This window comes from Pteropus alecto, unplaced genomic scaffold, assembly GCF_000325575.1.
Source record: "Pteropus alecto unplaced genomic scaffold, ASM32557v1 scaffold131, whole genome shotgun sequence".
Classification (NCBI taxonomy): Eukaryota; Metazoa; Chordata; class Mammalia; order Chiroptera; family Pteropodidae; genus Pteropus; species Pteropus alecto.
This window is the reverse complement of record NW_006434709.1, coordinates 22,803,736-22,820,695: the sequence shown is the minus strand read 5'-3', so window position 1 is coordinate 22,820,695 and position 16,960 is coordinate 22,803,736. Positions and strand designations below refer to the sequence as shown.

At 33.1% G+C, this 16,960-nt stretch overlaps 1 protein-coding gene across 3 annotated transcripts in view; it reads left to right on the top strand.

Annotated features, from left to right (window-relative positions):
• The window catches only part of EML4 (echinoderm microtubule associated protein like 4), a 133,119-nt gene that overhangs the window by 88,497 nt on the left and 27,662 nt on the right, over positions 1–16,960 (top strand). For all 3 annotated transcript variants that reach the window (XM_015587538.2, XM_006909645.3, XM_006909644.3), the window contains 7 exons: positions 1,174–1,297; positions 1,634–1,783; positions 3,957–4,026; positions 5,102–5,212; positions 7,134–7,229; positions 11,151–11,285; positions 11,392–11,527. In XM_015587538.2, the coding sequence (XP_015443024.1) occupies positions 1,174–1,297; positions 1,634–1,783; positions 3,957–4,026; positions 5,102–5,212; positions 7,134–7,229; positions 11,151–11,285; positions 11,392–11,527 (822 nt within the window). The remainder of the gene's footprint in view (positions 1–1,173; positions 1,298–1,633; positions 1,784–3,956; positions 4,027–5,101; positions 5,213–7,133; positions 7,230–11,150; positions 11,286–11,391; positions 11,528–16,960) is intronic.

The following is a 16,960-nucleotide window of genomic DNA, read 5'->3' as shown; positions in this document are numbered from 1 at the left end:
TGAATAAATTCTTGTAGGCATTCAGCAAAGTAATTTATCTTCTTGTTCCGTTGGTTTGTGTTATATAAACTATTATTATGTACTCTTCTTAGAGGTTTAGGTCATCGTTAGAGGTTCTAAGGGTTGTATCAGCCTCTGGTTGATGACCACATTCTCAGTCTGTTTCTAATGCTGTATTCATATTTTGCCAGACAGGTTGGCAAGTGCTAGATAGCACTCCGTCTCTTAATTTCTCCTTCTCTTTTAGGTTATTTTATAACCATTTTATAAACACTATCAACATTTATTAAACCTATCTGTAGGTGGTTGGAAAGACTGCGGCCAGTGATAGCTCGGAAGTTTTTTTGTTGGTTCTGTTTGTTTTGTTTCTTTTTTTAAGGCATAAGAATCTCAATTGTTAAGTGAAGTATTGTTTCCATTTGTGAAAGATGTATATTGATTTGATTCTAGAGTTGTCTTTTTGACATTTTTTTATATTAGATTGTTGCACATCCTATAAACAGCTATTGGTTTCTGTAAATAAAAGATGTTTTAGGACCTATGCTGCTAATTAGAAACCGTTTCCTAGTATTGTCTTTAAAATGTTAGTGTATTGTAATTAAATTTAATTGCCGATTATAGGCACAGCTGTGAAGTGAGGGACATTGGTTGGTCCTCTTTTCCTAGTAGCTCTGCTCACTGCTATGTGTAGCAGAGCTCTTAGTTTCTCTCCCCAGCCTGACATGAGAGTGTTTGACTCCTCTCCCTGTGGTATGTTCTCAGGACATGTTCTTTGTATGTCATTACAACATTTGTGGGTTGATCAAGTAGTGTGGTAGACGTGGTTGTTGTCTACCCTGATAATCTCTCTTCTTTTCAACTATCAGAGAAACTTCTATCATAAAATTCTTTTCTTTTGCATTTTTCGACCTCATCCTTCCTGGCTGTGGTGAAATGTGTCAACTGATACAGATAAATTATATTTTAATTATGAAAGTAGTTATTCTCCTTTAAGAAAATGACCAGTAGTTTTTTCCTATGATGTTTTGGACTAGGTCTTTATACAAAAAACTTATATATAATGAGATGAGAACTCTATTTTTTATCATTTTTATTGTATCACATTAGTAATCTACTTTTCTATGATTATTCAGAAAAGGCATCTGACTTAACTTTTGTCTCTTGTTTCTGCAGAAGGAGAATATGTTAAAATGTTTATGCGAGGTCGGCCAATTACAATGTTTATTCCTTCTGATGTTGACAACTATGATGACATCAGAACAGAACTGCCTCCTGAGAAGCTCAAACTGGAGTGGGCGTATCCTTCTGTACCATGACAGCAAATTTGTTTGCTTCATTTAAGAAAAATTAGTATGCCAAAAAAGTAAAGTAAATGTATTAAGCATAACAACTACTTGAGAAAGTAAGGGGATGCCACATCTGATTCTTTCACATATCATATGTATTTTGCTATTAGCAATTTAAAATCACCAAAATTAATATCTTCGAATAGGGCAAACAATCTGATCATCATGGCAGGTAGTAAAGTAGTTCCAGTTCAGTCCCACTTATATCTTTTTGATTCCCTGAAGTATCCTTGAAAAAATTTAACACTTTGAAAATTATATTTATTAAAAACCTTGACTCTTTTAAGATATGGTTATCGAGGAAAGGACTGCCGAGCTAATGTTTACCTTCTTCCTACTGGGGAAATAGTTTATTTCATAGCATCAGTAGTAGTACTGTTTAATTATGAGGAGAGAACTCAACGACACTACCTGGGTCATACAGACTGTGTGAAATGGTTGGTATTGTTTCACATTGTTCTTTTTTTTTTGCATGCTCTCTTTTTTTAATTTGGGTTTTATTGGAAATGATTTCTTGTAGAGAGCTCGGAATTTAAGGATATTATGAGTATTCTGTAGAAAATATTTTAAAAAGAAAAAAAGACTTACAGGCCACCAAAATGGTTGCTGTGGTTTCAGCCGCCATAAAACATTTCACATGTAAATCTCAATTGGAACCTGTTTTGCTTTCTCAGATCTCTTATGGTCATTTCATTCCGGCCTATAGTATCAAATATATGTGGGATACACGAGACTTACAGATATCTGAGAATGATTATTAGTTACCAAATATTTATCGATGATTTAATCTATGCAGATAAAATTTGGACTCGTGGCTTTCTTTTTGAGAGAAAGAAATCATGGCTGAATAAGGATCATAAGTATCCCATAGGATGTAAACTGTAAAAATGTGAGAATACCTTTTCAATGCTTAGGCATGTTTTTAAATTATTCAGTTAAGTTTGCTACTTCTTAAGTTCAATCATTTATTGCTTAAATTCATTTTCTAACATTTAAAAGCTTCTCTGTACTATTCAGGCAACTGTATATCAGAAAAAAATATGACTATTAGAATATTACTTATTGTTAAAGTTTTAGAGATGATTAAAATATTGCCTTTTACACTGGAAGAATAATATATGTACAGAATTATTCATTACAACATTATTTGTGATAGTAAAGATTGGAAACAGTCGAAATGTCTTTAGCTGGGAACCAGTGAACTTGTGGTGTACTCATAGGTTACCAAGCAAGTATAGAGAACGAATAAGGAAGCTCTTTATATATTAATATAGAAAGATCCTTATATGTACTCCCAAGTACAAAATTTAAGGAGCAGGAAAATGTGCACATTGTTTTACCATTTGTAAAAAAGGAGGTGGAAAATAAATACTTATCGTGGCTTCCACATATGTAAAGATTGTCCAGAATTATTAATAAGAAACTGATTATAGTGATTATCTGGTTGGGAATTGTAGAGAGGTAGAGGATATCTTAGCAGATAGGGCAGAGTAGGAAAGAGACTTTTTCTTATGTCTTTTATAGCTTTTGATATTTGAACCATGCAAATGTAATAACCTAATCCAGAAATTTTACTTTTTAAAATGTGTTCTAAAAGATCTGAATTAAGAATGACAAAATGTTAATATATTAGATTTTTAGTTTTAATGTGTAGTTGATCTCAATAAAGGACATAAACTATTTAAGTAAGAGGAAATAGTATTTGTTAAAGAAACATTGATAAACTGTGGCCTCTTTAGTAATCAAATCAAATTGTCAAGGCATTTTAAAAGATGTAATTCTTAATCTGAGGAAATTATAAATGTTTTAAAAAGTGAAACATTTCTTACGACAATTTAAATTGATAACTGCTCTCTGGAAAGCAATGAGCAAATACAAGAACAAAAAAAACCTTATATTTTCAGTCGAGCTTGCTCCTTGGTTGCAAGATGTAGAAAAATTCTATATATGGACATGAAGACATCTTTTTAAATTTCTTGCTAGTCACTCATAACATTTATCATTAGAAATGTGGGCATATATGCTGCACTGTGTTCAATTTGTACAGAAAAGTTCCTTGCCCCAAGTTTGATCTATGAGAGTTTCGCATTAAGAACTAATTAAAAGGTTGGAGGCACTAGGTGTGAAGATGGTCACTGCTATGTTCCTTTGCAGAAAAGAAGAAGGATTGAAAGAGCTGTTAAGTCAATAATATGCATTAGGATTATGTAGCAAAATGGGAGAATGCTTATGTTTTAATAGATTACAATTATACAGTGCAGTATTGCATCTTCAATATAATAAAACCATGTGAATTTGCGCATGAACATAGGTGCAGGACTAGAAAGGAACTTGAACGAATAAAAGTTTATCAGGCCACAATTGTGAATAAATATTTTCTTCATACAGTGTTCCATTAATTTCCATTGAGTTTAACAAAGAAAGTACAGCTGAAAACTTAGAATTCTTTTGATATTTGATGTTTATTTGATTTGCTAAAGAAAATAAATAGGTCATTTAGATTTTTTAATGATTAAAAACTATTTGTTTTTAAAATATTCGTACTAAGGCATATTTCTGCTGTTTCACATGTTTCCTGTATGTAACATTGTTGTTAATACTGCATTTTAGCCTTGCTGTACATCCTGACAAAATTAGGATTGCAACTGGACAGATAGCTGGAGTGGATAAAGATGGAAGGGTGAGTGGCACAGTTTTATACCTTCGGTACCTAGTGACATTGCTGTTAGAATGGAATTGATGGTAATTTTTAATACCTCATTTTATTCTAAAATTTAACTACTAAGAGATTTCTAGTATAAGCCCGGGAGAAAATATTAGAATATATTAGAATATAAGAACAGTCCACAAAACAAAAGTTTTCCCTAAAGAAACTATTTACTTGTCAAAATGGGAAAGAACTGATAAGCTTGTTACTTTTTTTTTTTAACATAGAATAACTTAATGTTTGCCAGAGGTACTGCGATTTCCCTAAATTTATAGACCCCTTGATTTTATATATGAGTTAGAACTGATAACATTTAAAATTTTTCAGTTACTATTCAATATTATTAAATAGGCTTACTTAACAAGTTCATTATTTGTAAGGATCGGCAGTGAATATTAATGATTACTGATTAGCAGTGTTTGACTGTACTCGTGACATTCTCTGGTTTCAGTTTCTTTAATAAAAAGGAGTTGGAGGGGTTATATTGGATGACTTGTAAGACCTCTTCCAGTTTCACATTCTGTCTTAAGGACCGTTTGCTCAGCAATTAATTAAACACTGATTTTAAAAAGTATTATTTTCTCAGGAATAAAGGCAAGGCTAAAAACAGGTATCTAGAGCAAATTCGCCTGGGTTAGAATCTTGAATACACTTTTTAATAGCTGCATAGCTTTCGGCAAGTTATTTAAATCTCTGTACTTCAGTTTCCTCTTCCATTAAATGGTGATTGTAATACTGCATACCTCTGGGATTATGATGATTAAATGAATTAATACATACGAAGTACTTAGAATTTTATATGGCACTTAGTAAGTACTCCTACTATTATTGTCACTGTTGTTATTTCCTTATTTTCATGGTATGAGAAGAAAATACGTGTTCAAGATTCTTTAAGGGCATGTCTAAATATAGTAGCTATTTTTTTATTAGATATTTATCCATCCCTATTTTTAAAGACAGCAAACAGTTCTGTGTTGTGATATTCATTTGCATCCACACGTATACCAGTTTGTCCTGCTATCTTGTGTTTTACCCATTGTTTTTGCAGCCTCTGCAACCCCATGTCAGAGTGTGGGATTCAGTTAGTCTAGCCACACTGCAAATTATTGGACTTGGAACTTTCGAGCGTGGAGTAGGATGCCTTGATTTTTCAAAAGCAGTAAGTAATAAATTTTAAAGGAGTGATTAAGTATGCTACACAAAGAAGCAAAAAAAGAAGTTAAGCTCAGTTTTGTGTGTGTGTATGTGTTCAAAGAAAGTGATAACTTTCAATTGAAAAATGAGATGTTAGCTGTTGCTTAGCAATGGCCAGTATTTTAACCTAAGAACTAAAGAACTTTGGTTTAGATAGGATCCAGGATATTGCACTTAATTATACTTAATTTTGTTCTGTCCTGAGATAGAATTCCATTGTAGTAGCAGGAAATGGTTAGAAGAATACATACATAGCATAGTAAAAAAGAAACAATCAATAAAACATGCTTTTGTTCAGCTTAAATAATGGAGATCTGTTTTATTTAGAAAATTCACAGCTGTGAAACTTGGCCTGATCTTCACAAATATTGTCTTTTCTTAATGTCATGTTAGAGCAAAAGAAATAGTCAAACCTTTTATATTCATTAAAATCATGAATTATCTTGGTTCTGAATTGATGACAACATGAGTTTAAAATTCAGTGTCTAGCAATCTTACGTAAACCTGGAGGCTTTATTCGGAGGGGAAAATAAAACAAGATGTTACTCATTTAAACATTCTATTTATTCTTGAATTATATGTAATTATTATAGAGTATACAGGAGACCTATATTTTAGAATTTACAATTTTTAATTTAAAATGTAAATATTCCTCCAGATTTTATTGGGTGTCATTCATATTTTAGAATATATTTATGTATTCATGTTCTCTCTTCAGTTCCTAACTATCAGCAGCTATATTCTGGATTATGGGAGTTTTGTGGCACATGGAAGAGGATAGGACATTTTTAGATCAAAAAGATAAATTTGGGTGGCTATACAGCTTTGCTAGCTTAAAGGCACTGAATGTTAAGGGTCAAATGAGTCAGGAATTGGGAGAAAGGCATTTAGAAAAGGAGATAAAAGGACAGAAAGGAAATTCTTTTACTCCCCCCCCACCCCCACCCCCAATCTCAGTAGCAGGAACTGTTGTCATTTTGTTGATACTATTGTTACAATGTTAAGACTATTTCCAATTGCTTCATACTCTTAACTTTTCCTAATTTTAGGTAATCATTCCAAAATAGGCTAAAAGAAAGATAAAGAGAAGAGAGTAAGCTTTGCCCTTCCTTGGTACCTCTTCTCTTCACCACAGTATTTCCTTGTTCCAGAGACATCTAAAGCATATACTGCAAATGCTACTAGAGGAAAAAACCCCACAAATCTTTAATATTATCCATAGTTATTAAACTGGGAGGCTTAAACTATATGAATGAAAATGGTTTTGGAAAAACATATAGGAATTTTGTTATGTTTTATTTGTCTTGTGTAGTCATATTAATATAAATCAGGTATATCATAGGAAACTGAAATTGGCAGACTTTAGCCATTAAATTCAGCTTGTTCCATCAAACTATCAAAATTTAGTCAAGAGCTATGTCATGAAATTATGTACACTTCATGCCTACCTCAAGGGCATATACTTTATGTTTGATCTTAGCCAAAAGGCCAAAAAGTGATTGGGGTGGAGGACATATATGCTTTAAATGCAAGGAGCCAAGAAGGAAGCATAAGATGCAGAAGAGACTAGGGTATCCTCAAAATGAATTATTTGCTATCTCTGAATAATAGGAGTAGCTAGATGGCAAGTAGGAATCAACCTAGGGGAAAAAATTAAAAATAGAACATATTTTTTAAAAGAATCTTTATTATATTTCTAAGGAAAATACAGTCTTAGTAGTAGATTCATTATATTTCAAGAAGCCATGAGTTTAAAGGATTTTGGATTATCTGAATGTTGGCAGGTTTTGTTTTTTTGGGAGGTGGGAGCAGTTTTAATAATGTGGCATTTCTTCTTAGAAAATCATCCTTATCTAAAAATTTTAAAATGCCTTTGACTTTTTTAGGATTCAGGTGTTCATTTGTGTGTTATCGATGACTCCAATGAGCATATGCTTACTGTGTGGGATTGGCAGAAAAAATCAAAAGGTGCAGAAATAAAGGTAAATCAAAAAAATTTCTGAGTATCTTTTAGAGTACAGTATTTTGCAGATCCTTGGAAGTATATTGCACATATTTAAGTTGCAAAGTATACCAACTGGCCAGATTCATCAGATTTATTGATTTGTCATCATTTTTATGATATTAAGAATACAATTCTTCCAGTATTCTTAAGATTGTCATGCAGCTTCAGCCAATTTCAGTGTTATTTTAGACACTTTGCGCTACGAAAATGCCAAAGTAGGTGGGTGTCTAACACAAAATTAAGACTGAATACTCTACTTGGCTGCTGCTGCTTTAACAACATGTGTTAATTCATTCAATCTTTAAAGCTTTAAAAATCTAAAGGAAAAATTCAACCTTAGGAGTATGGCTGACATAACTGAAAAGCATATGTAATGAGAAGCTATTTGGTCTTAATTATGTTTGTGGGATTAGTATGTAAAATGCTACAGCATATTTTATAGTTGCTGTAGAATAGTATTGATCCCTTTGTGTGGATGAGGCTATGATTCGTAAGAGAAGAATGTAAGGTTAACATTGCAGCTGCATTCACATGGGTCAGAAATGGCCTCATTCTGACAGGCTTTCAGAGGGATTCAGAGTGACAGGATGACTAAAAAAAGCCTATGACATATTTGCTGTATTCTTAAATAACATCCCATTCCTCTTCATTTGCTCTCACTCATGCTTTCTCTCTCGCTCTCTTTTTCCCTTTCTCTCTCTCTCTCCCTCCCTCCCTCCTTCTTCCCCCCTACTCCTTCCTCCTCTTTCAGCAGTTTTGTATAAGCTTCAAGCTTCAATACCAAGTGTGTTGGTCAAAAGAGATAATTTCTTTTTGTGTAAGTTAATCTTTTGAAAGAAATAGAGTATATTTGATTGTTGTTGAAAGGAATATAAGATGTCAGGAAATTACACAGAAGTGAAATATGTGAATTTTGATCCTTTGTAGTAAAGGCTACCAGATGATGTCTTATGGTTTTCCTCCTACTGGCCATTCCTTGATCTCCCTTCCAGGACCTTAAGTTGTCATTCCTCAGGGTTATATCCCATGTCCTCCACTGATACCATATACCACTACCACGGCCTTAGTTACTATCTGCTGTGTCCCACATCAGTTAGCTCCAGCCCTGGTCTCTCTCACAGACTTACACCTACATTTTTTTTTTGCCCGCTTTATTTGAAGCTCTACAAGTCAAAATCAACATATCCAAATCTGTACTAATCATCTTTAGCCCTCAACCAGTTTCACCTCTCAGTGATTAATACCATATTCTACTTACTTACCCAGACTAGATACTTGGGCATCAATCATGTCCCTTGCTTCTCACACCCAGTCAGCTAGCAAAGTGACTTCACAACGACAAAAGCTAACTTAAATAGAATTTATTGATTCATGTTTAGAGAGAAAAAGAAAACCTCTCGTCAAGGTCATAAGGGAATTTTGCCTTAGGATTGACATAATTCCGGTGCTAGATCACTGATTTCTCTGTCTCTCCTCATAGCTTTTCCCTGTGTGTTGACCTTACTCTTTTCTACTGTAGATGAGCTCTATTCTTGGCTAAGTCATAAGGATTTGGGGAAATTGATACATAACTTGTTGATTTTTTTAAGTTTAAAGTTCAGTAAGGCAGCTTCAAAACCTTATTGGCAGAAATTAAAGAAGACCTAAGTAAATGGAGTAATATACAGTAAAAATAGAAGACAGTATTATAAAGATGTCACTTTTCTGCATATTGATCTGTGTGTCCAAAATAGTCAAAATCCGGCATGATTTTTACAGAAGTTGACAAGCTCAGTATTTTTGGAAATATGAATGGATAAAAACAGACAAACATATGAAGGATGTAAAGTAATTGAAACTCTTGTACACTGCTGCTGGGCATATAAATTGTTACAGCCATTTTGGAAAACTGGATTTGTGTATGTACATTCTGTATGCATATGCATACTCTCTGACCCATCCTGTTCCACTCCTACATATCAGCCCAACAGAAGTAAATATATGTGTTGACCAAAAGGCAAGTAATCAATTGTAAAAGTAAATTACTCAGATACCCATCAATATTAGAATAAATAAATCAATTATGTGGTCTTTCCATAAAAAGGAATAGTATACAACAGTTAGAATGAACAAATTACAATACATGCACCAGCATGAAATGGATCTCATAAATGTAATGTTGATAAAATAAGCCAGAGACAAGTTCATTCTGTGTGATCCCATTTAAATAAAACATACAATGCTAATCTATGGTGCTACAAATTAGTATCATGGTTACTTAAGAAGGGGAAGAGCATAGTGATTAGAAAAGGGAATCTGAGATGTTTCTGGGATGTTAGTAATGTTCTAGTTTTTGCTCTACATGCTGTACAGGGGCATGTTCAATTTTTGAAAATTTATCAAGCTACATAGGATTGTGAACATTTCTGTTTATATAATACACATAAATAAAAAGTTAAAATATCCTATAAGGCTACATTCATACCCAAAGTGATTTCATAAATCAGTTTATGTATTGAATATCTTATTACTAGCACCACAGGTCTGTATACTTGGAATATTTGTAGTTAATTTTATAACCTTTGATTTATAACCTTTGATTAATCAGTTTGGCATAAGATTTAGCTGTCAAGTAGTTTCGATTTTGTCTAAAGTGAAAACTAAGTACTGTTCAATTTTTAAAAGGCAACATCATTTTGGAAAAGAAATAACTAATTTTTGCTTCGTTATTAACACATTATCTTTAAAATTTACTTTGACCTGCTAGGTATATATAGTTCCATACCAAACATTGTGGAGAATTCTATAACAAGAAGGTACTGTCCTTTTCCTTCTTTTTGTAACCTGATAAGGGGGAAAAGCCTTCAAATTAGACCATTTAAGTTTTATTTATGTGCCTATACAAGGCCATAGAACCCATATGTTAGTATTTGAAATGTAAAATTTGCAGAAATATTGGAGCCATAGGAAAATTTTTAAAATTAGGTCAATTCTTTCAAGTGTCACTTTATTATTAGAATATAAAATGGATTATCTTTAACTAACTTTGTACATAAGATTACCATGTTTACCATGTTGGTTTGCAATAAGGAATGCTTCCATATAAAGTTATTTGCTAAGTTAAAAATGGAGATTAATAATTACCCTGCAGGTGAATACAAGCTAACAATAAACGGCTTTACAAGCACATGGATTTCACCTCACTGTTAAGTTCGAGTAGGTGCTTTTACCATAAACATCAATTTAGTAAGAATTCAGTTATGACTTGCTGAACATACTGAAATATACTGTTTTAAAAACATCCTCAGTTCAGTAATTTCAATGAAAAAAACTTTACTTCTAATTCCCTTATGACTCTTATGCCTGTTTTCTCCCTTTTTCATTCCCGTTCCTTTAAATTTAACTCCGGTCTTTTCTAGGTTGGTTTTTTGTTTTAGGAAATAGCATAAAAGCTTTTAGTTTTTTGTTTTTCATTTTTATATGAATCAGTAGTGACCATTCTATATCTACTTTTTAAGCATTTTACCTGAAGATGAATCTCTAAATCAGTAATATTTTTTAAGTGAATGGTCAGTAATAACAGTACAAAGAAAGATAAGACTGACAAATGTACAGTGCTTTTTGCATTTGATAGTTTTAGTGTACTTTTTGCTGAATGTATAAGAAACTAAAATAATCTAAAACTGTAGTTCATATAAATGTCTTTTTAGTGTAAAGTTATATAAATAGCATAAAAGATGATATAGTATAAGGACATTAAATTTAAATCATTATTATAAAAACTTATTGTTAAAACTTTTCAGGAAAATAGATCTTGGAAGAAGAGGCATTTCCTAAAAGATTTTATCAGTAGTTGTAATTGGTACTTGATGGAGATAAGGATATACGTTCATCTAAAGCTTTATTTCTCTTTCCACAGACAACAAATGAAGTTGTTTTGGCTGTGGAGTTCCATCCAACAGATGCAAATATCATAATAACATGTGGTAAATCTCATATTTTTTTCTGGACCTGGAGTGGTAATTCACTAACAAGGAAACAGGGAATTTTTGGGGTAAGGATCAGAATGTTACAAGTTCACTATAAAATTTTAATTGTTGAGTAAATGTAAAGTCATTATGCTAAAGGGAAAACTGAAAATTTTCATTGTTTCTTTGTAGAAATATGAAAAACCGAAATTTGTGCAGTGTTTAGCATTTATGGGGAATGGAGATGTTCTTACTGGAGACTCAGGTGGAGTCATACTTATATGGAGTAAAACTACTGTAGAACCGACACCTGGGAAAGGGCCTAAAGGTACAGTATTCCCAGATTAAAGTCATTCCTTTTTAATCTGCACATACTGCTAGTGCAATCTTATATCTTACCCAGACCAGGAGAGAGAGCTGCAGTGAAACATGGAGAGCCACTAATACATACCTTATGTTTTTAAGGTTTTTCATGATGATCTTTTTAAAATTATTTATCCAGTTAAGCATATATAACCTTTATTTGGTCTACTGAACTTTTCCTTCTAGGAGATTAATATAAAATAATTAGTGATGATATAGCTATATGATGATTTAAATAGTATAAAGATTAAGAGAGAAACCATCCTGATCTTCTGAGTTTTGTGAAGATTTCACAGAAAAAATGGTCTTTAAGCCATAATTAATGTGTAAGACTACAAGAAATATGGAACCTTGATCCCAGTTTATAGAAACAGTATAAGCAAAGGCAGAAAGATGTGAATGTGAGGCATTCGTGGTAGTATAAATTTGTCATGTAAAAGTAATAACAAACAGGAGGTAACCAACTTGAAGGATATACAATTTTAAAAAATAGTAGTGTTTTGTAATTTCTCTGAACAGTTTAATATATTCTAAGCCATTGAAAATTCATGTAGGGGTTAAAGGTATAGATTTTCTGAGTTATCCACAAGAATCTTTAAAAGTGGTTGCACTACCAAGGAAGAGAAAATTGCTGGGAGGTCAGGGATCCTTTATCCCACAGTTAGATGACAGAAAAGAGCCTGCAAGGATTACAGAAGTGAGATACTTAAAAAAAAAAAAAAGTTAACAAGATGGGGTTCTGGGGAGATAGAAACATCTCCTCCCCTCGGTCTGGGGAGTCTGCATCAGACCATAGAAACCACGTGTGACTCCCTGAGTAAGGGAATCCTGTCGCACCCCCCTCAGAAGGAAAGGCCCAGTTTACAAGTCTATCGTCCCTGATGGGCTTTCCCAGGACTAACACAATGTCTGGCATTTGGTACTAGCTGTTGAAAATTATTTGTTAAACATTTCTTAAGGAAATGACTTTAATCTTACTTTTGGGTATCAGTGTAGAAGGGTTGAGTGGTACTGATTCACTCTTTTCACTGAAATGCGGAACTTGATATTAGCATTGCAGATGTCTTATTGTGAAGATTGTCATGCTATATTTTTTAGGAGATACAGTACATTAGTGTTTTCTGTATCCATTCACCTAAATTTCTAAGTTTTGCAGTTGAATTGAATTTGATGTATTTAGAAGTTAACAAAATAATCCTTAAATTGTAATACCAATGACCTTTATCTCAGTCATTGGCCATGCATTCTTAGCCTCTTTCATTCAGTTTAGGTTCAAAATTCACATATGAAAAGGATGGCAGTGGGATGAGGATTCTTAAGAAAAAAGAAAGAGCAACTGTATTTGTCAGCTACCTTTCCCACGTACCTCTCTTTTTTTTTCTTCCTGAGCACATTTGTTTAGTATCAGAAATAGCCAGGAATAGCACTGTATATCAAAACTGTGACTTAAAATATTCACATGTTATCCTCTGACAGAGTTTGGGTATAAATATGCCCTTCATTAGCTTAATGTGTGTTGAGGTGGGAGAGGCAGGGAAAGGTTCAGAGGTTGTTTTTATTTTGATTTTTGTCTGAAAAACTTCTGCAAAGAAAAATCTGCATATGTACACACAAGAAACAGGAAATCTAATCTTGTAAACTGGGCACATGAAATAGTCCAATTTGTGTTCTGCTGCGTGACTGACCCTATTGGCAAATTTGCAGAGAATTTTGTTTTTTCCTTTATATTTGGGGTTTCCAGTTCTGTAGATATGGCTGGGAAGGATTTGGTGAGTTCAGTGAAATGTGTATGCCCAGACTGGAACAGATGCCCAGACTGTTTCCATTTTTAAATTCTTGCCAAAAATTTCAATAGATTGATCCAGTTTGCATATTCCCTAATACGACATTTCTAATATGGTGGTCTTAACTAAAATTTGAGTTTACTGTGGTATCATGTCTGATAGAGGGACATTTTGGAATGGCAGAAGCATAATATCATAGCTAATCCTTTTACTCTGGTAAGTAGAAGACAACAAACCATAACTGTATATTTTATGCCACATAAGGTCTTCTGTATATTTTCTTCTCACTTCCATACCTTAAATGTAAATTAACAGAAACCTTCAAAGTAATTAGTATTTTCTCTTTTCTCCAGTTTCATTGAATTGTAATTGACATATAACACTGTTTAAGGTGTACAATGTAATGATTTGATATACATTGCAAAATGATTACAAGTCAACCTCCATTACTTGACATAGATACATTTTTTTTCTTGTGATGAGAACTTTTAAGAGTTCTCTCTTAGCAGCTTTCAAATATGCAGTACAGTATTAACTATAGTCACCATGCTGTACATTACATCCCCAGAACTTACTCATCTTATAACTCGAAGTTTGTACCTTTTGACCACCTTCACCCCTTTCCCCTACTTCCACCTCTGGCAACCACCAGTCTATTTCTATGAGTTCATTTTTTTTAGATGAACATATGAGATTATACAGTATTTGTCTTTGTCTGGCTTATTTCACTTAGCATAATGTCCTCAAGAACCGTCCATGTTGTTGCAAATGGCAGAATTTCCTTTTTAATTAATATACACATACACACTACATTTTCTTCACTCATTTCTCTGTTATTGGACACAGGTTGTTTCAGATTTTTCTTTCTTATGGGATACAAGGTATTTGTTATTTCCTACATATATGAAGTAGTTCAAAATTTTTCTTATATGAAATAATTCATAATTTTTTAAGTGGGAAGGGGAAGTTGATTGTATCCACAACACCATTAAAATGTTGATCATTCTTAAATCAGTTCCTTTAAGGACTTAAGAAACACCATCATTTTGCCTGCTCTCCAGATAATCAACATGGGCCCATTTGCCCAGTTGCTAAGAATACAACATAAATTTGAAAGTCTCCCTGACATTTGATTCTATAGTTAAATGGGCACAGAAACCCCATCAAAGTGATCTTTATTTGGCAGTCAGTGTAAACTTGCTTTTTATGGAAACTTCATTTCTGTTAGAGATGAGAAGAAAGAGAGGATTTGTACTTATGCTTGGATAGATGTGGCCATGATTAACCCTAGAGGTATAGTAGATATTTTAGTTCAAGGGTAATTATTTTTCATGGCAGGTATTTCAAATACTTGGCTTAAATTGGAATGTCAGAAATACAGGCCCATGAGAAAGAAATCTTTGACTATAATTTTTTTTATAGGTAAATACTATCTGAAGCTTTGTTAATTTGTATAAATTTGAAGCACAGAAATTTTTTAGCTAAATTAATAATAGGTCCTCCTTAGGAAATAACTTTCCTGGCTGAAGGGTAAAGTGAGAATCTCACTTTACAGTATTTTTATTCTTCATGAAGCATTTGTTCTTCAGTTGTATTTTCTATTTTCTAACATTCCAGCATTCTAGAAAGATCTTAAGTGTTTAAAAAGGTTTTTGGCATGTTTAAAAGTATGGAAACTGAATTAAAAATATAAAAACTGTATTTCATTTTCCCACATTCTGATGGGGATCTATGAACCTCCATACCTCTGCTTGTTGTAATTTTGTACATGGTACCATGGTATTTTCAGACTACTCTTCTTAATTTGACCATGCATGAGAAAATAAGCCCTTTGCTTTTTTTTTTTTAAATGCTCAAATAAAGTCAAGAATATTCTCAGAAAATTTATATCTCTCAGATGTCCTTTCTCTCTTGGTTACACCAGAGCCTTGATAGATAATTCGCTAGCTACCCTACTGAACACAGTCGTATTGCTCAATGTTTAAAGTATTTTTAAGTGATGAATATTGATGTGAGCTGAAGCAGTTGACCTTAATAGCAAGTTAGTTGGAGTTCTGATTTCAGCTCTGCTGAACTGGGCAAGCTCTACTCCAAATCAGGCAAGCCTTTTCCTTCCACCCTGCCAGATATACCTATCTACTAAGTATTTGTATACTAGCACCCTCACACTGAGTAATATTTATAGTCAGCTATAGCAATTTTTAAGGATACCAAAACTCTACAAATTTTAGTTAATTTTAAAAATATAATGGCAGCTCAAATAGATAATGAAAAATGAACAATCTAATCTCACTAACAGCTTTATTGAAATATAATTTATATACCATAAAATTCACCCTTTTAGAATGTACATTTTAGTGGTTTTTAATATAGTGACAGTGTTGTACAGTCATCACTACTACTTAACTTCAGAACATTTCATCACCCCAAAAGAAATGCTGTACCCATTAGCAGTCAACACCTGACAGCCATTTGTCTACTTTTGGTCTCTATGGATTTACCTATTTTAAACATTTCATATAAGTGGAATCATATAATATGTGGTCCTTTGTAACTGGCTTCTTCCACTTGAACCTTAATGTTTTCAAAGTTCATCTATGTTGTAGTATGTACCAGTACTTCGCTCCTGTTTATGGCTGAATTCAATGGTATGGACATACTACATTTTGTTCATCCATTCATCAGTTGATGAACAATTTTAGAAAATGAATATTTTCCCAAGTTTATTGAGGTATAATTGACATATAACATTGTATAAGTTTAAGGTATGCAACATAATAATTTGATACAGGTATATATTGCCAAATGATGACCACAAGTTTAGTTAACATCCATCACCTCACATAGTTAAAATTTTTTCTTGTGATGAGAACTTGTAAGATCTGCTATCTTAGCAACTTTCAGATATACAATGCAATATCGTTTACTGTAATCACCATACTGTGCCTTTAATCTCCAGAACTTGTTTTTACCTTGTAACTGCAAGTATGTACCTTTTGACCACTTTTACCCATTTCTCCCACTGAATAATTTTGAACTTGTAATTTTTTATATTTTTCCAAAGGATCTAAGGTCTATTTATTGACTTTGGCCATATTTAAACAAGATTCTCCCTGGTAACTAATTCTGTAAGATAGTCATCTTCCAAAAAGCTTTACTCACACTACCAGCCTCATTAGCCAGATAAAGAGCTCTGAGTACAGCATAACGAATACCAAAGATAAAAGATTTGAGTACTAAAATCTTATCCTCACCTTTAAGAAAAAGGGTCTGGAACATACACATGCGTACGTGTGTGTTTTAATCTCCACATGGACTTTACTTAAAATATTTTTAATGTACCTGCCTTGTCCCTCCCTGGTTACTTGTAAAGTGCTGTAAACATATAAGAAAGCTGGGCTGTCATTCAACTATCACAGTGATATATAGCTATACCAGTTTTTAAAATACCAAAATACTTCTCTATTTTGTCAAAAGCCATTGCTCCAGGCCTCCAGCGCTCATTTCTGCCCCAGTACCTTCCCTGGTCCCCTGTATCTCAGCAAATAAAAGGGATAGTCCATGGCAGAATAGGTCAACAGTGGTTGCTAAATGTTAAATATCACAGCTGACCT